This window comes from Macrotis lagotis, chromosome 5 (genome assembly GCF_037893015.1).
Source record: "Macrotis lagotis isolate mMagLag1 chromosome 5, bilby.v1.9.chrom.fasta, whole genome shotgun sequence".
In the NCBI taxonomy this organism is placed as follows: domain Eukaryota; kingdom Metazoa; phylum Chordata; class Mammalia; order Peramelemorphia; family Peramelidae; genus Macrotis; species Macrotis lagotis.
Window position 1 is genome coordinate 123,722,482 of NC_133662.1, and position 25,076 is coordinate 123,747,557.

Consider the following 25,076-nt stretch of genomic DNA (forward strand, 5'->3'; position numbering starts at 1 on the left):
GAGATAAGATTATATAGAGAAAAAAAGGATAGAAGTTAGAACCTTGAGAACCACTTCTATATGACTAGGTAGTAGAGAAAGAAGTCCAGGAATGCTGTGAGCTAGAGAAGTTTGCATCCATGTCCATTAAGCCCAGAAGCAATCATGGAAACAAAAGAAGAAATTCTCAGGGATCAATTCAACAACAAGAAAGAATTTATGTTGTCAGCCTCTGACTAATTTACTTTCTCCCATCCCTAAACCTCTCCTGATCACCCACATGTTATCTCTTCAGACTGAATCAAAAGTTAAAACCATAGGGGCATCCAGAGGACAAAAAACAAAACAAAACAAAAAAAAAGAAAAATCTGATGAACACTTTATAAAAATGATCTCTTATGTATCTCTTTCCCTTAATCCTAAATCCTCATACGAAAAATGACTAATATGTAAACATGTTTATCCAAAATATGTATGTACAATGCTAACCCGACTAGTTGCCACTGAGGGGAGGAGAGTGGGAAGGAAGGGTGGAAGGAAATTTTGTAACTTAAAAGTCTACATGTGCATATGGATGAAAATAAACAAATAAATAAATAATTGAAAAAACTATAGGGCAGCTGGGTGGTGCAATGGATAGAACAGGGGCAGGTAGGTGGCAGAGTGGACAGAGCACCAAGCCTGGAGTCAAGAGAACCTGATTCCAAATCTGGCCTCAGACACTGAATACTTTTAGCTGTGTGACCTTGGGCAAGTCACTTAAACCCACTGTCTGGCCAAAAAACCCAAACAAAGATAAAAAGAGTTAAAACTATAAAACTAGGGAGTATAATGGCTGGGACACTGGACTTAAGAGTTAGAAAGATAGGAATTCAAATTCTGTTCCATTCAGTTACTGAAAGTATAAGTTTAGGCAAAGAACTTAACACCTCTGTCTTATTTCTGTAAAATGGGGATAAAATAGTTCTTAACTTGAATGTAAGGTTGCGAGGTTCAAATGAGGCAATGTATATAATAGAGCTTTGCAAAGCTAAAGTATCCTACAAACATTAGCTATTATTTCTTATTTTATTAGTTCTCAACATGACTTGTCAAGTTATTGAATACCTCACTTTGGATAATTTCTAAATGTAGCATTTTCAAATATCTTTGATTGTAACTGCATGAATATGTAGGCTAAATTGAACAGGGATGCAAAGGGTGTGTGTAGTTTTGTCATTTCCTTTATTTCTGGGTGATGATTTTAGAGGAAGATAGCCAGTTGTTTTCCTTTGGTTTTCAGAGTGACATCATTGTGTGATATTTTGATTTTTGGCGTGATTTGTATTTAAATGAGGCAGAGTAGCACAGTCATCAGTCTCATTCTCTCTACCTGTGTCATCAAAGCCCAGTGGCAAGAGAAAAGTCAAGACACCTGGGGTTGGCTCAGGAGGCAGTGATGCCTTTGATGTCTGACTAAGCTACAAAATTTCTTCTTCAGAAGATCATTGGAACAAATTATTCTCATCAGTTCATCCCAATGAGGGAAGTCTTCAAATGCCTGGGGGTAAATATCTCCCTAACTCAACAACAGGTTTGAGACCTATTAGTTACCTTCAACCTGGTATAGGTGTGTGATGACTGTTGTGCATGCTTTAGCTTCTTGAAGGCAGAAGTAAGAAATGAATACTGGATAAACACTAAAGGTGGATGAAAAGCCCTGAAAAGAGCTTGGAGAGCTCTCACCAGAGGGGCTACTCATCCTTGAATATCCCATACACTAGAGTAAATTTAGTGTCCAAAGTCAGTAAACATTTAAATGCCTACTATAAATCAAATGCCAAAGAAGGACAAAAAGGACAAGTTTTTGCTCTAAAGGAGCACACAGTCAGTCGAAATAGAAGAAAGCATGCAAATAACTATGTACAAAAAGTTATATAATAATAATGATGATGATGATGATGATGATGAAAGTAACATTGGAGCAGAGGGGGGTGTCAGACTGATAACATTGAGCTAACTAGTTTAAGTTTTCTCTTATACATAAGAAAAATCAGTGATAATCAATAGAGAAAAAGCGCTAGAATTAAGGAGAATCAGGAAAGGTTTTAGTAGAAAGAGGAATATTAGGTGGGACTTGATGTAACACAAGAAAGCCAGGAAACAGAAATAAGAAGAAAGATCAGGAACTGAGTATGGGTGTAATCCTCATATTATTTTCTATACAACTAGATAGCTGGTTCATGCACAACAACATCAATATAGTAAGGGAAATTGTCAGAAACAAGAATGTGGAAAGTTTTAGAACAGTTTTGTCATAAGTAGATGATATCAATCATAAAGTGCAGGTAACAAGAACAAAAGATATTTAAAACTGACCCACCTTCCTCAAAAAAGAAAGCTTTTAAGACAAAAGCAAAGTTTAATTGTCTTTGGAAAATTCATACTCTTCTATAAAATCAAAATGTGCTTATTCTTGCAGTGGTGAGTCAGCAAACACTTTTTCTCAGAAACCATTTGAGTATAAAACACTATGCTAAGTGTTAACAGCATCTTTCTAGCACCTTTTTCTTAATATCTTTGATATTAATCTTACATCTTAGGTTTAATTAGTTTTTGATATTTAAAATGCCTTTTAAGGTGTTTTTAAGAGTCTTATCTAAATTTTATAGTCTTTGTTCCACAAAAAATGTTATCATTTCCTAAAAGTAGTTAATAATGATAAATTCAGAAAAATCTAACATGTCTAGCTATTTTAAAACACAGAATATATTTCCCAGAAAATATTCTAAGCATTATTCTGTACCCATGTACTTTGGGTTGTCTCGCTGAAGGTTTGTTTTTGAATATAATTCTTTGGAATGGAGAAATCCTCTTACTATTAACAATATGAAGCTTTTTAAACTGCTTTTGATAATCCAAAGTCCATAGAGCTTGATTTGAGAATGCTGAACGGATTTTAGCCCCATCTGTTTTCTTAAGCTCTATGCCCTGCTCATTTGCATATGTGCTGGGACTAATATTGACTTCCACCTAACATTTAATAGATATAGTGGTAAATAAACAAGCTTTTAAAGGAGAGATCTATAGATAGACCATAATGAAGGAAATTCAATTATCATTAAGTAAGGTAATTTTCTTCATGAAACAGATGTTGAAAAGAAATTTTTTTAAAGGTGACTTTGAAGATTTTAGAGTCTTGTAAACTACTTATTTAAATAGAATGACTTGAGAGATACCTTAACTCACCTGCTGGTCGCTCAGCAACCCAACAAAATTCAGGGAGCTAAATTCACATACTAATTTTGACATTTAAAAAGGAGCTAACTGAAAAATGATACCCATAAAAAATAGTTGACAGGGAAACAATACGGAAATTTTACAGTTCTGAGCTTGAAACTCTCGGTACTTCTATATATAAAAATGTGTAAGTACAAGCATACCCTGCCTGTTATTGTTAATTAATTCCCTCAAGGTGAGAATTCAGCAAAGAAATAAGGATAGAGGTGAGAGGGCAAGCTGACTAAGTTGAGGTTTTAGGGATGCAGATGATCACTAATTTGTATCTTGATCAAGCTATTAGAAGATTGCATAACAGGACAATGTATAAGGAGTACACGAATAAAAATGCTGATATACATACATATATATATATATATATAACTTATCAAATAAAGAAAAAAGACAGATTAAATGATATTTATATTAACTCAAAGTGTTTTTCACAAAATGTTATTCTTTCTACTAGTCATACCCACTTTGAGGGGAGAGCATGTATTCCTGAGATTACATTTTAAAATGGACTGTCACAAAACAAAATCATGTTGTGCAAAGAGATTAATTAATAGAATTATGGAATTAGAGGGAACCTCTGAGGCCATCTATTACAAACCGGTCATTTAACAGCTGAAAAAAGCTGAGAGTAAGAGAAATGATTCATCGAAGAATACAGTTAGGGGTAGAGCCAGGACTTAAGCTCCTATTGCCCAAAGTTCCAAGTTAATGATCTAGCAATGACTGTTCCATGTGATCATTGTCCTCTTTTGCTTAGTGAAGGGTCCACCAAAAGAAAAGTAAAGGAATTGGAAAGTTATGATATGCTTATGCTGATAGGAAGTGACAGAGTTGGTGCAGCAAAATGGGGGTGGCTCAACCTGCCTGTATAATTTATACCAAGCCTGACCATCTGTACCGGCTCTTTCTAGACAGGGAAAAGCACAGTAATGGAGACATGTCATATTATTGCCTCATTTTATTTGCTTGGATCTATGAAAATGAATATGGACCATGAACATTCCCCTCTCTATTGGTATTAGAACATGAAACAAATCAACACAGGTTGTAAATAGAGCTTTATACTCTAAAAATTGAGTAGTATCCTCTGATAGTTCAAATTGTGGGGGAGGGCAAAGAACAATTATAGGCATTTCTCCCAGGGGTTCAAAACAATTTCTCTTGCCACACAGATAAATTCAGGGTCCTCTGCCTTCGACCTAGCTTTGTTTATATTCTTTTAACTGACATGCTATCTTAACCTTTCTGCTCTTTGATTCAACTTTGCTAAAATCTCAGTCTCTCTTTCCTTAGGAGATTGGTTAATTCTGAATAGATTGGTTGATTCTGAGTACTTTGTCCTCTAGTTCCTGATACAGGAAAGCCTTGTTCCATCACCCCATTGATACAATTGTCATTTGTTCTCTTCTCATACACTCTGGGGGGTTAGTCAATTTTCACTAGAGGGCAGTTCAGTAGAATCCAGGGATGGATTTAAATAATTAAACAATCCATTGTTCATTCTGATGTTACTGCTAAATTTTATGACATACAATTAGAACCTAAACTTTCTTCTTTTTGTACTCTGAGGAAAATAGGAAAAGTAAATAATAGGTATCTACATTCCAAGTTTTTATTCAGAGTGTGCAATAACTTATTAAAGTGGTGTCAACATTTGGTAGATTTATGAGCAATTCCTAAGTGCTTTTTGGATTTCTCTAATTACATAAAAGCATACCAATTCTATTGTTATAACTACAATTCATGTCTGTTAATGCAACTATAATATTTTAGCTTCATTTTGACTGATGAAGTATTACATTTTTCTTTATATTCCCTGATTGGAAAACATGTTTCAAGAACTGAAAGGATTATTATGCGAGATTCTACATTATATATTTTTACATACTGAGCTGGGGATTTCCATATCATTTAGTTCTCTCATTCATTACCATTTCCCACAAGTTTGACTTAAAATTCAAAGAGCTGAGTGCAGACCTTAACAAGGACAATATTCTCTCTCCACTGCACATCTGCATAGGACCAAGAACCTTTTACATTATAACTGATGTTAAGATCACTCTGAAATAGAAAGAGATGAAAACTAAAAGGACATCTTAGAACTTAATATTCCAATGGCTTTACTATCTGTATTCTCAGAGGAATAAAAAGCACTGTGGTTAGCCATAAGGAAGAAGAAAAGACGAAGGAGACATGGGGAGGAAAGCAAGGGCAATTCAACAAGAACAATAACTAGTGAAAAGAACTATCAGAGATCCAAATCTAATGCTCATTCATAGAATAAGATGCATAGGACTCATTCTGTGCCATCTGTAAAGAGTTGTTCTCTATAGAAGATGTTTTTACCTCCTAATACCTTTATAGATAAAGGTACAGAAGGCAATTATCACCTATGCAAAAGTCCACAGAACATTAATATAAAAACAAAAGAAGTAGGACAGTACTTGTCCCAGTACTATTTCTATCCAAACTCTGAGGAGAAAAAGTAATAATAAGTATAATAATACCTAATATTTATATAGCATTCCATAATAAAATGCTTTCTTATACATTATTTTAGCTTCTGTGCTTCCTGCAATCTAAGAATAGTCTGGGGAAAAGACAGGAAAGTTCCTCTCATTAACAGAGAGGTGGGAGGGCCAGAAATATGGACCATTCTTTCTAATATTCGATCACTTTGTTGGTCAGTTTTACATTGTTTTTTTGTTGTTGCTAGAGTTTACAGTGGTATAAGGAAAGGAATCAGGAAATTATTCTGCTGTAAAAAAAAGTTATCAGCAAAACATTAAAAGGCAAAAGTCAGGAAAGATCTGATCACTTTTACAAAAATCATGCATTTCAATCATAATAAGCATTTATTAATGAATTCAGAAATACTTTGAGGATTTGAGGAATTTTGGGAAATTAAATTGTTTTGCTTTGTTCTGTAGGACATAGCAATGGAGGATTTTGACTTTGTAAAACTGTTCCTGGGTCTTTGGAATAAGGTGTAAAGAGAAATGCAGATAAAACAAAGTAGAGGAAAATTTTGAGTCACTAGCATTAACTCACCCAATAAAGTACTTTAACAACAATTCAAAGAGATGACTCATGAGGAATCCTAACCAGAGAATTAAGATAGCAGTTAACCATTGAGAAAAAAGCCACCATTTCCATTTATCAACTAAGGTGTATGTGCCTCTCTACTGGTACTTATAATGAAAAAAAAATTGTGGTAGAGATAAGGTTATGTAGTGAAAGGAATCCTGGATTGGAATTCAAAAGACTTGTGCCCTATTCTTAGATCTGTTCAACTATGGCCCCCTGGGAAAGTCTCTCAATTGTTTTCAATTTCCTTATATTTTCTCCCTTACCTGTTGCCTGAACTCATGTTCAAAACCCTATCTCAGAACATGAAAATATATGTAGAGTTCGCAGATTGGATTTTATATTCTTATGCTATGTTAATTTAGTGCTAATCTAGGTTGAAAATCATTTAAATTTGATTTTCATTTCCTATATTAGAAAAGATAATTTTTTAAAGTTCAATGGATGGTTGGATGTTTAAAGTTCAATTTAAATGATCAGTCAACTATCATCTCAGACCATCGTTTAGTTTAGACCATTAGACAACACTAACTTTAAAATAAAATATTGTTGGTGCTCAAATAAATTGTGCTGTATTTTCTGTTTTTCAATTCAATTATAACAAGAACATATAAGAAAATTATATTGGATATCTAACTATCACATTGTTACAAACTAAAATAAAATACAAAACATTAGAGGAGGCAATCTCAAATCATAGGAGTCATGGATGTTACTATCCCAGTGGTATAAATAAATCATTAAAATAAAAATCAGCATAGGTATGTGGCATACATTCACTTCAGATCAGATAATGGTACCCATCTGTCCTCTTAAATCTGGACTTTCAATTTTTCTCATTCCTTTATCCTTGACCTTTTTCCATTGGAAATACAGCTAAAAGAAGAATGTGAAAGAATGAGTTAGGAAAAAAAGTGTAATAGGTAGAACAATTCCTAATGAGTGTTCTTTGGGGTTAAGGGATGTGCAGTATAGTTAGTCCAAGAACAGAAACAATTTTGGTATGGTGCAATAGGTTAATATGTGTGTGGTATTGGAATCTGAGGAAGAAAAAAAAATAATACATCTCTCTTTTCTTGGATCTGGTTCATTCAAAGCAAGTTCCCTTAAGCCTAAGAAGGTATTGAAATTTCATAGAGAATAATATACACTGCAAACATTGTAAGGTCTATCTTATAAAAATATATGTGAATGGGGTAAAACTCAAGGAGTGGAAAGTCATTTTGGGAAATAGTGGCTAGGACATTGGGATCCTGGTCAAGAATTTCCTAAACAAGTGTAATTCATTATCTCATTCTTTTACCTTCCCCACACAAGTGCTCAAGTTAGAAAGTTTATTTATCTAAGAGCCCAGAATAGTTGCTACTCCCCTACCAGGTTTCTGAGACTTAGTCAAATCCATTACTTGAGGATTTTGATCTATCTGATCATTGCCCTAATACCATCAGATCAAGTAGTGGTCTAATTAAAATAAAAATGAGTTTCAGTCCAAGCAGGTCCTTTAGAATTACTAAAAGGAAAAAAAAAGAATTACTGAAAGGATAAAATTTTCTTACAGGTGACAAAATCTCTCTCTATAGAGAGAGATACATAAATACATAGACATTGATAGAGAATATAGAATCCATGTCTACACAGAGATTAATATTGAACATAAACCCCTGGTAAAGGAATAAATATGACTTTTTGGTCCTTTTAAATGATGAGAAATGATAGTGACTTTTATATCAGTGAAATACAAGGTGTTTTAAAATCTATTCCATATGTTCCTATATCCCTTTTCAATTATGATTAGTTACACTTACAAATAATTATGGAACATCAATATGTTGCAGTTTTAGGTCATTAACCATGGAAATTTAATTCCAAATACCACCAGCATTACTGTTTCCACTCATCATCTTTAACTAAACTAAACCTTTTTTAATTAAAATACTAAATACCGAGTTCATCATGTTCTCTGCATAGAAAAATGACAATAATAAATAGAAACTTCTTGAAAACCTTGTTAAATAGGATATTTGTTTAAAACATGTATAAGGATTAATTTAAGCTCCAAGAAATTGTAGTGACAGACATTAATATAAAATACAATAAGGAAATATTTAACACCATTAACAGGATGTGATCCAAATTATATCCTTCTAAATGATCAATTAGCATACATTTGTCATTTAATATGCCTAAAAAGCTTCAGTAAGATTGTTTCCCAAAAATGACTATGGGGAAAACAAATTAAATGATATCATCCATTTTCAAATTTAGCTTTTACACCTTTTTTTCATGAATTTCAAGTAAATGATCTCTCATTTTAGTTCTGAATTAATAATTTCATAATCTTATCTGTAACATACACTACAGGGGTGATGATGTGACAGACTGAAAAATTTGACAAAGTTTACAAATGATAAAAATCTAGTAATTGCCACAAATAATTAATTAAGAGCAATCTATGGGTATTTCTGTAAAAGAGATTAAAAAGAAATATCAGAAGTTCAGAGGGCTATCTTGAAACCTATTGTATTTTGAAGTACAAATAGTTCGACTAAAACAGAACAAATGAAACTAGAACAGTGGTAAGCAAATAGCAAATACATGAGGATTGGGAGAGCAGAGAACAGGAAATGTAGCTGGGGAAGGAATCATGACCTAGAGTCATGCCAACCTCCCTTATTCTCCTTCCTTCAGATAACTGATTTACTTCTTGTTCCTATATATTACTTTAATGAGATTAAGAAAAATGCTTGTTGTCAGCTGTCTTACTTAATATTTTAAGTAGATTAATTTTGTTACTTTTTATCAATAAAGGAAAATAAGATTCATAAGACAAAACTTTAATATGACCAAATGACACATGAATTAGCTTCATAAGGTTGATTGATAAACTTTGCTGAGCATATAATTTTATTAAAATCATTGGTTATATTATGATATATACAATATATATTAGTATATATTTCTCTCTCAAAGAGAAAATGCTAAGCAAATAGTCAAAGAATTTCTTTTTCAAACTAGGAGAAAGATAAGAGAAATAACAAAGATGTACATTTTTACTATTCATCTCTATAACTTAAATTCAGAACTTTGTTTTTCCAAAGACCCATATTTTATAATTCCATATAGAAGCCATTCCTAGTTTACAGGGTTTAATTTAAGAGACCCAAGAGTTCTCATCCAATCAAGCTATAATAATTGGCTGGATGGCTAATTTTCCCAATAAGATTTCCATATGGGAAAAAAAACTATAATTACATGCATATCACAAAAATCCTGAAACCTAGATTTGAAAAAGAGTCTGGAAATCCTCTTGGATCAATTCCTCTCTACCACATCTGACAAGCAGTCATCCAATCTTTGCTTAAACATCAGAAATCACTATCAGATATAGAAGGTGATCTAGTTGATAGTGCTAGACTAGGAGTCAGGAAACCTGAGTTCAAATCCTGCCCCAAATACTTGATGTTTTGGTCTTCATTCTCACAGATGATCATAACATCAGGGAGGTGATGCTATGACAAGCAAGTGAATTGGATTTGAGTAGGGGGGGTGCTGTGCTAAGTGACCACCTTCACTTCTCTGGAGCCATTTGGGTCCAGTGGTCAGATATGAATCAGGAAGACTAGAAATCACTCTAGCTGTAGGCAATCAGAGTTAAGTGACTTTCCCAAGGTCACAAAGTCAGTGTCATATGCCTGAGGCAGGACTTGAACTCAGGTCCTCCTGACTAGGGTTAGTGCTCTATTCAAATATTTAATAGTTGTGTGATTCTGAGCCAATCATTTAACTTGTCATTCTCTCAGTTTCCTCATCTGTGAAATGTAGAAAGTAACATGAACCTCATAGGGTTGTTGTGGGGATAAAATGAGACATGTCAAACACTTTGAAAACTGTAAAGCATGATATAAATGCTATTATTATGAATTATGAATATTATGGCAGAAATACTCATAATAATTTATTATCAGTGTCCATTCAATTCTTTGACATGTCTAAATGTTGAAAAGATTTTCATGATATAAAACCAAAATCTGCTTTTCTAGTCCTAGTTTCCAGGACTTTACAGAATTAGTTTCTGTAAAAGCCTAGTTTCTAAGGCTTTACAGAATAACTATGTGTTCCATACAACAGACCTTCAGATATTTAGGACTAACTATCATGCTCCCCTTTCCCATTGTCCATGCTTCACTTTTCTGGGCTAATGAAACAAACATTTCTAATTCATTTTAAACTATTCCCTATGACATAGTTATGAGTCCTAGCACCACTCTGGCTACCTTTTGGGTATGAGTCATATGGGACTAAACATAATATTCTACGAGTGGCTTGACCTGTTCAGATTACAAGTAGGACAATCACTTCTGTGTTGAGTAAAATTACTTTAATTGATAAAGACGAACACTACATTTGCTTTCTCGATTGTCAAATCAAACTGTTGATCCATTTTCACTTTTAAATCCATGAAAATTTTCAAATCTTTTTCACATGAAATTCTATCTAATTATGTCATTCTTACCTTGTGTTTTATGCCATTAATTTTCAAAAATCTGTTTGGAGAACTTTATAGCTATTAAATGTCATTTTATTTATATGAGTATGTAATGTACTATTTTTTTCTTATTCTTGGTTATGAGATCTTCCCCCCCCCAATACTAAAATAAAAACCTCCAAGTCACGGACAGAGACATCTCCTCACCACGATTTCCTAATAATAGTATCCCCTCCATTCATACTACAGAGAGGACTGCTAGACAATCATTGAAGACTACCTACTAAAAGTACTGCAGCTGCTATAGAAAGAAAAATCAGAATCATTACAAAGAAATTCATGTTCTTTTTTTTCAAAAGTAATGCTCAGGTCAGTGAAACCAAGAAAAACACTTCAGCTACTCTTTAAGCAGCAATTTTTCAATATAAAATATTATTTTTTTATGGAAATGAATTTTTAAAAATAACTGGTTAGGAATATAATTCTTAGGGGAAAAAAAGCAAAAAGAAAGGAAAGAAAACAAATCATAAAATCATAGGGATCAAGAAAATTTTTAAATGGCAAGGGGAAATTATTATTAGGGAAATACTTCTTTTTAAACCTAAACTCTCGCCTAAAATGGACAGGCTGGTTTCCAATTATTATGCTTCTTGCTTTCTTGTTCTGTAAAGACAGTTGTAATTATTCTCGCTCTGATGAAAAATCAATCTCTCTCTCTCCTAGAGAAAATGTTTAGTTTTCCATCTTATTTGTCATTTGACATGGAACTTTCAATTTTTGTAAATAACTAGGCCGGTCTAACAATCTTGACAAAAATATTTTATATAAAAGCAGTGAAATCCAAGAAACATCTGTTTATGAGTTTTGAAAGATCTATGAATCTCTTTTCTCTATATCAAATAAAAGAGATAGAATCACCAAATACAACTTAATAGAAAAAAAGTAACCTAAGAAAAAACATGCCTAATGAATTCATTGGAACTCTTTGCAATAATCAGTAGGAATCTAGATATCAATATAGATCTTAAAAATGCCTCTTCTGAGAGGGTTTTAGAACAAAGGCTGTGGTAAAAATTGAGCTGCTGTTGGATGTGAGAATATAAAGGACAGAATCACTAAGCAATTGTTATTGGAACCCATTCGATTTAATATCTTTATAAATGGTCTGGAAAATTTATAGACAATTCTAAATTCTTACATACAATGAAGAGTTAAATCCTTCACTTTAAGCCCTTAAAAAAAGAAATTTATTGATTGAAACTCCCAGATTCTATTCAAACATGGTTAAAAGAAAATCCCTCTTTTATGGTAACTTTTAATAGAAGGAAAATGTAAACTGAGGGAAAGAAGTTTATTAGAATTCCAGTTTTATAGCAACAGCAATAAATATTATATTGACAGTACTGAATGAAATAACAATCAAGAGCCTTTTAAAGGAAGGAAAAAGGAGATGGTATTTCAGCTTGCAGTTTTAGTAAATGGATGAATTATATTCGCATCATAGATTCTTTGCATTTCTTCCAACCAGTTCCTTTACTTATCTGAATTAGTACTTTCTGGTCATAAGGTAGCTATAAGATTTAGATTGCCTCCAATCCAACACAAGTTCCCTTGGGCACTCTAAGGATAGAGAGTACTATCTATATATTGATAAAGAAGGTTCCAATTGGATCCACTTGGTGGTTCAGTGAATAGGGCATTCTGGAAGACCTAAGTATAAATCTGATCTTAAGACACTAGCCATGGGACCCCAGGCAAGTCACTTAATCACTGTTTCCCATGAGTTTTTCTCAACTGTAAAATGCAAATAATGCTGTGAGAACTAAATAAGATTACATCTGTAAAAGGCACTTGGTATAGTGCCTTTAACTTAGAATACACTACATAAATGTTTATTCCCTTCCCTATTAGTCTCCCAAATATCCATTAACAATTTGTACTGTTAGCTCTTTCTACAGAAGCACCACCCGCTTCCTCCCGGTTATATTTACCAAACATTTCTGAGAAATAAGAGCATGTGGTAAGTAATTCTATGCAAATTAAAGTGACTGCACTTCATGCAGAGAAAATGGAATGGGTTATCAAAAAATATACAAATTGCAGAAAAATATAAATCAAATAAATGCAATATATTCCATTTTACTATAACTTGAATTTTCTCTCCTGTTTTTCTCTTCCTCCTTTTTTCCCTTTATCTCCCTCCTCTCCTACCATATTTATAAATACACACACACACACACACACACACACACAATCCTTTATCTTACCTCTTCGCCAGTGAGATAGTAAGCTGAGAGAAGTCCACCAACAAAACGTATATTCACTTCAAAGACTGAAATTTCAGCATTCTAAGGAAAAAATACATGAGTTTAAATAAAGAAAAATAGATTTGTTATTTGCTTTGTTCTGACATAATAACTGCCAATGATTTTTTTATATGGGAAAATATAAAAATAACTTATAAGTCTATTGCTCTGAAATTTACTTAAATGAATCAAAATACAATATTTTTAAAAGTCCCAAATCACATTATTTCTAATAGCAATCTATCTTATAAAATGCATCTGTTGATTGCATTTCTCAGTTAAGGAGATTTAATGGGGGGAAAACAATTTTACTTTCCATTTTGTACAATTCCCTATAAATCTATTGCTTACTTTTTTATTTGGAAGTGTCTTTCCAAATTCAGAGGCTTAAGACTTTGGCTCCAGATCAGAATAATCCCAATATTTTATCCATATCTAATAAAGCAACTTTTCTTCATCATCCTTATCCATTCAATACTTTGCTTACATTATTAAGCATATCTACTAATCTATTGGAAGTTCAAATTTTTCATTAAAAGAAAAAAATTTAGTTAACTCTTCTTTATTATACCTAGTAATCGTAACATATAAATGTAGGTAGTTTTCTTTATTATTATCAATCAGCTGTCCACTTTTCTTATATTGATAAATAGTTTTTTATTTAAGAAAGCATATTAAGATACTAAGTCTACCACATAGTCTATGATATTGAATGTAAACTTCATTGAGATTAGAAACTTGTTTCCAGAAAAAAAGTGGATATAATTTTTATATATACTCAACAACTAAGTAATCATAAAAATTTTACATATAGGAGAAAGATCTATCAGATCAGATTTTAGCAAAAGAATTATGAAATGATTCTAATCATCTTTGTTTAAAAGTGTTTTATCTGTAATTTAGAATTTAATTAAGAGCATAATATGTAAGGATACTTTTTCCTTCAGGTGCATTATTGGGTTAAGAACATATTATATGAAGTGTGTGAAAGCTTTTAATAACATGAAATTCTATGTAGAAAAAGAGCTGAAATGGATTTATATTTATTCTTCTAAATACATTTAGTAGGAGTACATTTAGCATTCCTGTACATAATGTGAGGGTGTACCACTGAATAAGAGAACTACCCAGTTATATAACTTGTTTTCATATTCCCAGCACAAAGTAGCCTAGCACAAAGGAGGTGCTTAACATTGAATTTCTGAATACATATTCTGAAAAAAGAATTTTGTACAAAAGCTATAAAATTTAAAATTTGGTTTGTCTCTACTTTTAAAAATCCAAAATTTTGTCTAATACATAAGTACCATCGATCTTATTAAACATAAAGATGCAGTCAATGTGATGGGTAGAAATGAGAACATTTTTTCCTCCAGATTAAGAAAAGCAAGAAAAAAAAGACCCCTTTTTCTTCTTATGAAATTAAAGTCTTTGTCTGATTTCAGGTTGGGGAATTTCTTTTCTTCTGACTTTACAAATGAAGGGAAAGATGGCCTTGTCTAAAATCACTTGGGTCTATTGATCTATATGCCAGGGGCAGACCTTGGAATTGAAACTAGGAGCAAGTATTCAGTTAAAGAACTAAATACAGTCTTAAAAGACGAAACTTCAGTTCCAAGAAGACAATTTTTTTTTTTACTTCTTTTCTTATTTTTTCAGATGTGGAAAGAAAAATAAAGATTTATTAAAAGAAGTTACAACACATAAAAAGTGAGAGGTAAAGAGAGAGAGAGACAGAGATAAAAGTACAGTGGAGCAGAGTTGACTGGGCCAGAGAGTCATCCAAGTCTTTTTATTACTTCTTTTCAAAGCAAGATCCAAGAGGGAGTGTCCTACTTATTTTGCCTTGGTTCTACCTTGCAAACAAAAATGCTAAAGGTTATGGGAACTGAAGAAATCTATTAAAGTCATTATATTTTGAGGGTAAAAGATTCTTAGAATCTAGATTCAGACTTGGATGTAACCTGAGAAATCATGAATAATCCAGAAAAATATTCTAGAAGAATCCAGTATGGAAGAAACACCAGAGTAAAGTGGGAAGAGAGTTGAATTTGGTGTCAAGAAGATCTGGGTTTTAATTTCATATCTATCACTTACCTAGCTCTGAAATTTTAGGTTGCATTTCATCTCTTCCTACCCAAGTTTCCTTATTTAGAAAATGTAAGTGGTTAGACAAGATAATTTCTAAGGCCCTTTGCAGCTCTGATATTATTATGATCTACCCTCTGCATCTTACAGATAAGAAAACTAAGACAATTAAAATGAGTTGTCAAAGGTCACATAAACCACCTAGCGGAATATAAAATAGATGTCTTCAACCAAACTTATAGTGAAAGAGTGTTAAGTTTGGAGGCAGGAGAGTTAGGTGCATTTCACTATATTTCTGTAAGAACTATTCTTTGTTGTTGTTGCTTGTTGTTTTTCCAGATTTGTGATTTCCTTACTTAGGATATTCCTAGTGTGGAAATTCCCTCTACTGGTTCAGGTCAGCAAGGATAATTAACAATTTTAGAGAGCTGTCGGAGAGAAAGGTGACTAGCCATGGTTAATTAGATACTATGAGTTACGAACTCAGAGTTTCCCTCATTCCAAAGGTTGATCCACAATTCTATGACACTGTGCCTCTCAAGAACTAATTAAACTAATTTCTTAAAATTAATGAAAACTTATTAATCAAAAATAGGGGGAAAATATCAAATGAAAGTTCAGTAAGGATAATATAAAACTTCTCACCCATCTAAATTAGCAAAAGAATAGTTACTTAATGGAAACTTACAAACTTGAGCTCTAGCTGACCCTAGGTACACATATAAAAATCCTCCAAAAGGGAAGCAACATGTAATTCTTAGTATCATAATGAAATATATAGCCTTGGGGTCATTAAGTGGTATAGTGAAAAAGAGCACCAGGCTGAAGTCAGGAGGATCTGAGTTTGAATCCAGCCTCAGACAACTGACACTAAATAGCTGTGTGACCCTGGGCAAGTCACAACCCAGATAACCATGCAAAAAAAAATTAAATATCCTTAGTTTTGTTTTCAATTGACAGTTTTCTTCCCTAAATATGTTTTTAGAAATTGTTTGTTAAACATAGCATATTAATAGCATTTCAATTCATAATTGCAAAGTGCTTCTTCAACCACTCACAAAGACATTATAAGTGCACATCTGTATCACAGATGATGAAACAGAGTCTGCAAGGTTAAATAATTTAACCAAAGTCTCAACAATTAAATGTCAGGTTTAGAACTTCTGATTCCAAACAATGATCTTTCTCTTATTGTATGGAATGTTAGTAAATATCTAAACGTTTCAAGAAAATTCTGTGATTTAACATAATGAAATAAATGCAAGTAATTTGAGATAACTATGCTAATTCTTTGAAACAATTGTATAAAATTCTATACTTAAACTGTCTTCCCTCAACTTGAACTGTCCATACTTCATAACATATAATCTGCTATTTTATCAGTATAGATAATGATGGAAATTATAACCTAAATATTCAGCAGGAAATAATAACCACTTTTCACTATAACAGGAAAGAACACAGGTTTGGAGTGAAGAGACTTGAGTTCTGGTCATGTATGACCATGGGCTAGTCACTTGACTTTTATGAGTCTTAGTTTCCTCATTTGTAAAATTACATTTAAAAAAAATAAAACTCCTTATACTACTTAACTCACAAGATTGCTATAGAAAAACTTCTTTGTAAATTTTAAAGTGCAATAAAAATATAAACTGTGATTGAATTACTGGGGCTAAAGTAAATAATCATCCAATGAGCATTCTTTTGGTGATGAGCCTCTACATTAATTATGCTGGTCCAACATATAACTGGCTGATTAGATGGCCTGTTTTCAGAGCCTTTTAGTTTGGTAGGCTGGCACAAATAGCATAGCCTTTGACTATCCCTCTATGTCCTGATAAATCAAAATTATCTTTTATTATCCTTACAAAGCTAATATAGTAACCAAGACATCTCATAGTATGTACAAAATTATAAACATGGTCATTAGTTGGAGAATTCACTAAACTGAAAATTTTTTGATAGAAAATAGCATAAACAAATAATTTTAGGAATGAAACATTCCCACACTGTAACAATTTCATCTAAACATCTATTTTCTTTCTGTTCAACCATGTAATTTTTAATTATCCTTTATATAGAAATAGCTAAATTACTTGTGAGTTATGATGCCTTTAAATAACTCCAGATCCTCTGTATTTTTCCAAATTGTCACAATAGAGTGCCAGATCAATATCAAGTTGAATAATTATTTCAAGATCCGTGAAGAAAGATTTGTAATCATGTTTTTTTTTTTTATTTCTCTAGATCTGTAACTTCACTGATATGAATACTCAATCCATTGATGGGTATAGAAATCCATCCCCAGCTTTCATATTCTGCATAATTCTTGTCCTTGTTTCCCCCTTAGATAGTACCCAGAGGATCTTGTCAAGGTAATATAAGTTTATTTCATTTTGGGGAAAACAATGCAACTCCCAGGCTGTATAACTATAGTCTCAAATCTTTTTTAATCATGTTTCCTCATTTCCCTTACAATATTCAAATCATTAAGTCAACATTTATTAGCACCTACTACGTGCCTGTCACTTTATTAAATGCTGAGGTTACAAAAGTAGGGGAAAAAAATCAGTTCCTATACTCAAGGAACTCATAATAGAGGAGACAACAAATAAGAACAGGTTACATAGGATACTTAAGAAATAATTAACAAAAGGAAGGCATTAGAAAGACTTCCAGTAAAAGATGGCTTTTTAGTTGGGACTTAAAGGAATCCAGGGAAGTTAATAAGAAGAGGTAAGAAAAGGAGGGCAATTCCAGGAATGGAACAGTCAGAGAAAAATGTTAGAGCTGAGACATAAAGTATCTTGTCTATGGGACAGAAAGGAGACTGGTGTGAGTTGACTGTAGAGTATGTGATGGAAAAGTAAGTTATAAGGAGAATGGAAAGGTAGGAAGGATTCATGTTATGAAAGACTTTGAATACCAAGTAAAGGACTATGTATTTGATCCTGTAGGTGAAGAGTATATTTCTGAATACAGAAGTGACATGGTTTGGATTTGTGCTTTAGGGAAATAACTTTAAAAGTTTAATGGAATGGAAGAGAGACCTGAAGGAGGTGGAACCACTTTGCCTAGGATATATTAAATGCCTTTTGATTGACTGATTGCTTTCAGATTTGTAAAAATATAAGATCACCTTAATGGAAAGGATTTTTGTGATGGAGAAGAGCTTGTAATTATTAAAAACACTGGACAGTTTCCCAAATGCAAGCTAGCTTGCTTTTTCCTTGCTATTAAAAGTCTGCTACCAGGTCATTTGTTCACCTGCAATGTCTGTTTCAGATAAACACACACACACACACACACACACACACACACACACACTCAATAGACCGACCCTTCATTTTCATGTCATAATCCAGACAATGGGTGTTTTTTATTCATTTTTCTTTATATGAAGATTGCAAAGTCACTTTTTAAAGTAACCCTGGATCTCAATGAAAAGTTCTATATTGTTCTGGGACTCTAATAAAATATTTATTTTAAACAGTTATAAAGGTACTCCTCTCTAAATTATATGTCGATTCAGTCCTTAAAACTGCTACCTAGGGGCAGCTAGGTGGCACAGTGGATACAGTACTAGCCCTGGAGTCAGGAGGACCTGAGTTCAAATGCAACCTCAGACACTTAATCACCTAGCTGTGTGGCCTTGGGCAAGCCACTTAACCCCATTGCCTTGAAAAAAAAAACCTAAAAAAACCCCCTGCTACTTAAAAATTTCCCCCCAACAATGTAAAAGGTTTTGGATAATTGGTCAGTATTCTAGTTAAATTAAAATTTAATTAAACATTTATTAGACTCCATTATGCACAAAATTTAGTCATTCAATATAGTCTTTATACTATAAATAAATGTTGATACCATTAAAGCTATGGGTGGCAACAGTGGATAGAGCATGAAAGTTGGAGTCAAGAAGACTCCAATTCAAATCCTGCCTCCAATATCGCTTAGCTTTGTGATCCTGGGTAAGAAGTTTAACTTTCATCAGCCTTAGTTTCCTTACCTATAATGTGGGGGTAATACTAATAGCACTTTCCTCCCAGACTGACTGTAAATATCTAAGAGTTGATATTTACAAAGTGCTTTGAAAATATTATATATAAATTCTATTATCGTTAATATTATCATTTACATCTACAAGGAACATTAGTATTATGTATTTGGGGGGAAGGAGGTAAAAGGGAAGAAGGAAGAATGCGACAAAAATTATATTGGTAAGACTTATCCAAGTAACTGTAGGATGTTTTTCTTGCTATTGATATATAGTTAAGAGATAGGCATAGTAGTAATACAGAATGCTGGGTCTGATCAGGGCCAGGGAGATTTGGTTTAAATCTAGGCTTTGGCATATATTGGCTTGTGATGTTGATAAAAAAACACTTAACCTTTATGCCTCAATTAATTCCTTAGATAAGATGTGGTAGAGAAGTATCCATGTCTGTACTGATAAAAATCATATATCCTTCAAGTATTCAGTGTAATATGCTATGTTAAAATGTCCTACCTTAATGAATGGGAGAGTTAGGATAGCACCTTTCAGCCTAAAGTATATTGTAGAGAGTTTAAATTTGACTAGATTCATGGATAGGAATTTGAAGAAAAAGAGAAAGGAATGGAGATTAAGTAAAGGGTTGAGCTAGGATGCACATAACAAAGGAAGAATGTTTATGTAAATGTATTGGTTTTAAGAAACAATTTGGTAGAAAAGGTTTTGTGAATCATTAAAAAATGTTTTCAGACTAATCAATGGAGGAATATTATATCCCCAAACAGAGGTCTATAAAGATGAATTAATCTCTAATCAGTTGAGTGCAAGAATAAAGTATTTCAGAACAAATATTTTGAGTCTCCCCTCTACCTAAATTAAAAAGAGTTGTGCCAAACTATTGTGACAAAGAACAACTTACATGGAATAAGATGAGTCACATGTTTAGTTTTATCCTTTATTCCTTCTCCCTTTCAGTGAGTACTTACTCTATGCTGCCTAGTAGAGGATAGTTTGGGTTGGCATAATAAATACTGAAATGGCTACTGAATTGGATGTCAGGATATGGTTGTCATCCTAATCAAACAATTAGTCAACTAGCATTTATTAATCACTTACTACTATTTCTTTCTATCTAACAATGGATTTTAGGAGTAAAATAGTATATAGTAGGAAAAAAAATAAATTACCAAACAATACCAAATAATAAATAATTAACAATAAATGCAAAGAAATAGCATAGGTCAGTGGAAATAACTCAGGCTTCAATTTTAGGACTAGGTTTCAACTCTGTACTTCGTTATTTGTGACTTGTGTATCTCAGGCAAATCATTTGTCTCTCTGAACTTCAGGTCTTTATTTGTATAATGGGGAGGGAAGTGGAATGAGATGTTTAAAGACTTCTTCCAACTCTTAAGACCTATGCTCCTAGAAATACATTTTCTAAAATAGCATTATCATCACTATCATTATCATCATCACTATTAGAATTTACAAAGATCTTAAAGTTGCAAAAATGCTTTAGATCTTAACTCTTTTGATTGCTCAAATGTTCAAAAACTTTGAACAGTTTTCTACTGCTTACACATTAAGATCTAAACATAGCCTGGTAGACAATCTGGTTTCAACTTACTTTTCCAAACTTATGGGGCTGTCTTCAGGGACACTATTACAATGTTCCTTACACTGTTCATTTTGCATATTATTGCTCCCTACAGTCAGAAATGTTTACACTATTTCCCTCTACTATCTTTTTATTTCCTTTTTATACTAAATGTTTCAATAAAGTTATCCACATTCATTACTTCTGCTTATTCAGTTTCACATTCTCCTCAATATATTGCATTTTGTGTTCGTTCCTCATCATGATATAGAAACTTATCTCTCAGAAATCATCTATAATCTCCAAATTATCAAATGCAACATTATTTTTGAAGTTCTCAACCTACTTGATCTCTCTGCATCATCTGTTGGTCACTGCAAAGAATCATTGAATTCTAGAACCGGGAAAGGTATCAATAGTCACTTAGCCCAATTAATATCCAAAAGAGGAATCTCCATTGTACCAGGTTACATGGTACTAGTACTAGACAAGTACTAGTTGTGTGGCCCTGCACAAATCACTCAGCCCTGTTTGCTTCAATTTCTCATCTGTAAAATGAAATGGGAAATGGGAATGGGAAATAACTCCAGTATCTTTGCCAAAAAAACATAAATAGGGTCATGACAAGTCTGTCATGCCTGAAATAACTGAACAATAATTGTACTATGCCTGTTAATTCCTTTGATATTTACTTGAGAACATCCAATAAAGGAGAATATCTCCCAAGACAGACATTCTATGTTAAAGAGTTCGAACTGTTAGGCTTAATGGTAATACAGAATGTTGGGCTTGAGGTCAGGGAGATTTGGTTTAAATCTAGGTTCTGGCACTGACTGGCATTGGAAAGTGGGAGACTTAGAGCAAGGAAGACCCGAGTTCATATCCTGCTGCATGATTCTGGTCAAGTTGCTTAACCTCTTTGTGATTTGATTTCATCATCTATAGTATCAACCTATCAGGATCAGTCATGATAATGTTTTGTAAAAAGCACTGCAAACCTTAAAATGTTATATAAATCCTAGCTATAAATTGTTCTCTTTGAACAATTATATCCTATTGCTCCTGGTTCTGCTGTCAAAGGCCAAAGAGAACAAGTCTCAACAAGACAATCTTTCAAATTCTTGAAGACAAGTATCATGTTGCCCCCAATCTTCTCTTGTGAAAGCTGAACAACAGCTAGTCCTTTCCACTGGGCATCAGATACCATGTAAAAGGCCCAAACCATCCTAATTATCTTCCTCTGGATAATTCTAATCTTATCATTCATTCTTAAATTGTTATTCTTAAACTACAGAAATGAATATAATACTCCAGGATGTGTGGTCTGACTAGGACAAAGCACAGTCTCAAAATTTCATTCAATTCTTTGGTTGCCATGTCACTCTGCTGATCCACTGAAATTATAAAATGCCAAGATCTCTCAGAGAGACTGCTATCTAACTATACTACATGTATCCTTATGGAATTTTTTTTAACACAATTCTAAATTCTTACTGAATTTTCTTTTAAATAGATTCAGCATGCACTGAAGTATGGTATAGGAGATAGAAAACTATCCTTGGAAGAAGAAAACCTGGATTCAACTCCTGCCAATACTGGCTAAAAGAATTTGAACAATTCTCTTAACTCCTTTGTGCAGTGGGTAATTCTTTAAAAATGTGATTTTTCAGACAAAGTGTATTCTGCCCCTGATAAAGAGCATGTTCTCCTCAAGGGTATTCTAGATATATGAAAACAAAATTCCAGGGCTTAGCCACATCTAGATTTTGATTAATGCTGTCAAGAACTTTTGAATTCTACCTCTATCATTCAGTACGTAAACTATCTTTCCCAGCTGTGAGCCTTTGGCAAGTGAATATGCATGCTACCTAGGCCTTTATTTAAGATAGGAATAAAAATGTTAAATAACATTAGGTCAATTATGAATTTTTGGTTAAGACTGCTGTGTTAAAGGTTATATAGGGACCCATTTCCCTACTCTATCATATCAGCAATGATAAAGATCATATTGATCAATGATCAAAAAATTTAAAAATAAATACCAGTATGTACCTTCAACCAACTCAGGAGTACACAAAAAAAGATAGCCAGAAGTTGTAGACAATAAAATAGGAATGGGAAACCAGAAATGCACCCATGGTGAATATCATGGTGTTGCTCTGAGGAATGTAAGGACAAAAGACATTCTTCTGGTCCAACATTTTAATCAAGGAAGTCACAAGAGGCAAAGACAATCAGTGCTCTTATGGAAGAAGACAGAGAGAGAGAACAGAAGACTACTTAAATACTGCCTGGGAAGTCTTTGAGAGGTTGGAAATGCTCACATTCCATGGAAGCCACAGAAGCAAGACTGGGGAAACCATAGGAGAAAACAAAAGACGGTTCAACATTTTGATCAAGGAAACTCTAAGGAAGACAGAAGACCACAGCAGTATGTTAAACAGGTAGAATCAATTGTAAATGATAATGAGGATGATGAACTTGTCTGTGTTCTGAATAAGGGAAGTGAAAGTCAGTTGTATGAATTCAAGAAAGGTCAGGAAAAACAAGACCTGATAATCTCATCCAAGGCTGTAGGAGAGGGGTATAGCCTAGTTCTTGAACAAAATTCCAATTGAGAAAATGAGTCTGGAGATATGAGTAAATAAAAGATAACCAAGATAATGGAAGAAATATTAGTCTACAATTGTCCAAGAAGGAAAAAAAAAAGAATAGAAGAGAGCAATCTATAACAACCATAAGAGCCTTAGAAGGAAGAAAAAATGTTCAGCTAAAGAATTACAAGAGTACAAGCAAGAGATGAGAAATGAGTAAATATTAATAGAGCAAAATTAATAAAATAAAATAGCTCAGAACAAAAGGCAAAAATCCTTATAAAAGTATCAGACTTCCTAAAAACTAAAAAAAGACTAAAAAGAAATAAATAATTTCATGAAACATTAAGAAATATGTGAACAAAATGAAAAAATTGAAAAAGAGAATAAAATTTAGAATATCCTGGGAAAAAAGGTTTTAGCAAAGACATTTTAATAATCATTACATAACCATGATCATACCACTCTGCCACTCCCCTTTCCTCCATGCCTTATTTCAAAATATCATGGTTGAAAACTGACTATATTAATTAGAACCAGAGATCAATGTGGATATAGAAAGAATTCATTGAAAGAAACACTAAAATGAAAATTCCTAGAAATGTCAAAACCAAAATACAGAACTTTTAGGTCAAATAAAAAATATGGCAAGCAACTAGAAAGAATAAAAATAGCTAACCGAGTAGAACCTTTGAAATGAAAATACAGGAGATATGAGAAACACAAAAGTAAGTGCATTTCACCAATTGGGAAAAGAGGGAAAAAAGGAAGATAAGGGGATAAAAGAGTGGGGGGGAAAGAAAGAAAAATACAGAGGAGAAATGAGGAAAAAGGGGGATTACTATTCATAGTCTATCCATAGTTGGACTATATGAGATTATGCAAAAACAGATGAAATAGGAGATATCTGGGAATCACATGTACATCAGTCATATCTAAACTAGAAAACCATCCACCACCACCTGCCCTTACACACATATGCATAAGGCTTGGCTTAAAAAATATTCAACTAAACAGAAAAATAGACAGGAAAAGAATAATGACAAGCAAAATAAACTTCACCTTTAGGAGAGTAAATCAAAAGGATGGTATTAAAGCAAACAAAAAAAGCATAAGAATCATTGATAAAATTGAGGTGAGAGAAAAAAAGATAAAAATAGAAGCATGTAGCTTTCATGAAAGATTAGCACTGTTGATCACAATTCTTTTCTTTTACCACCTTCTCTACTGTAAAGGGAGGAGGAGACATGATGTAGGAAAAAACAATTAAAAATCACAACTATAAATGTCAATAGGTTGAACTCACCCAGAAAACAGGAGAAGATAACAGAATGAATTAGAAAGCACAGCCTAACAATGAGCTACTTATTAAAACCATACTTGAGAGTTAACAGAGTTAAATTGAGGAATAGGAAATTAATTTTTTATATCAGGGGAACTAAGATAAATCATACTATCAGACTAGGCAACAATAAAAGTAATATTTAAAGGTTCATGCTGCCAATGAAATGATATCAGTACTTAATATATAATTTCAAAATGACATAACATCTAAATCCATAAGTGAAAAGTTAATTAAATTAAAGGTTGAAATAGATAGCAACTTGATCATTGTTAGGGACCTCAATGAATAATTAAGGACTGAATGGAACTTTAGAAAAAGTTAAATATG

At 32.9% G+C, this 25,076-nt stretch overlaps 1 protein-coding gene across 3 annotated transcripts in view; it reads right to left on the reverse strand.

The window, feature by feature from the left end:
• Positions 1-25,076, reverse strand: part of MAN1A1 (mannosidase alpha class 1A member 1) — a 197,024-nt gene that overhangs the window by 94,909 nt on the left and 77,039 nt on the right. For all 3 annotated transcript variants that reach the window (XM_074187460.1, XM_074187462.1, XM_074187461.1), the window contains one exon: positions 13,093-13,173. In XM_074187460.1, coding sequence (XP_074043561.1) covers positions 13,093-13,173 — 81 coding nt within the window. The remainder of the gene's footprint in view (positions 1-13,092; positions 13,174-25,076) is intronic.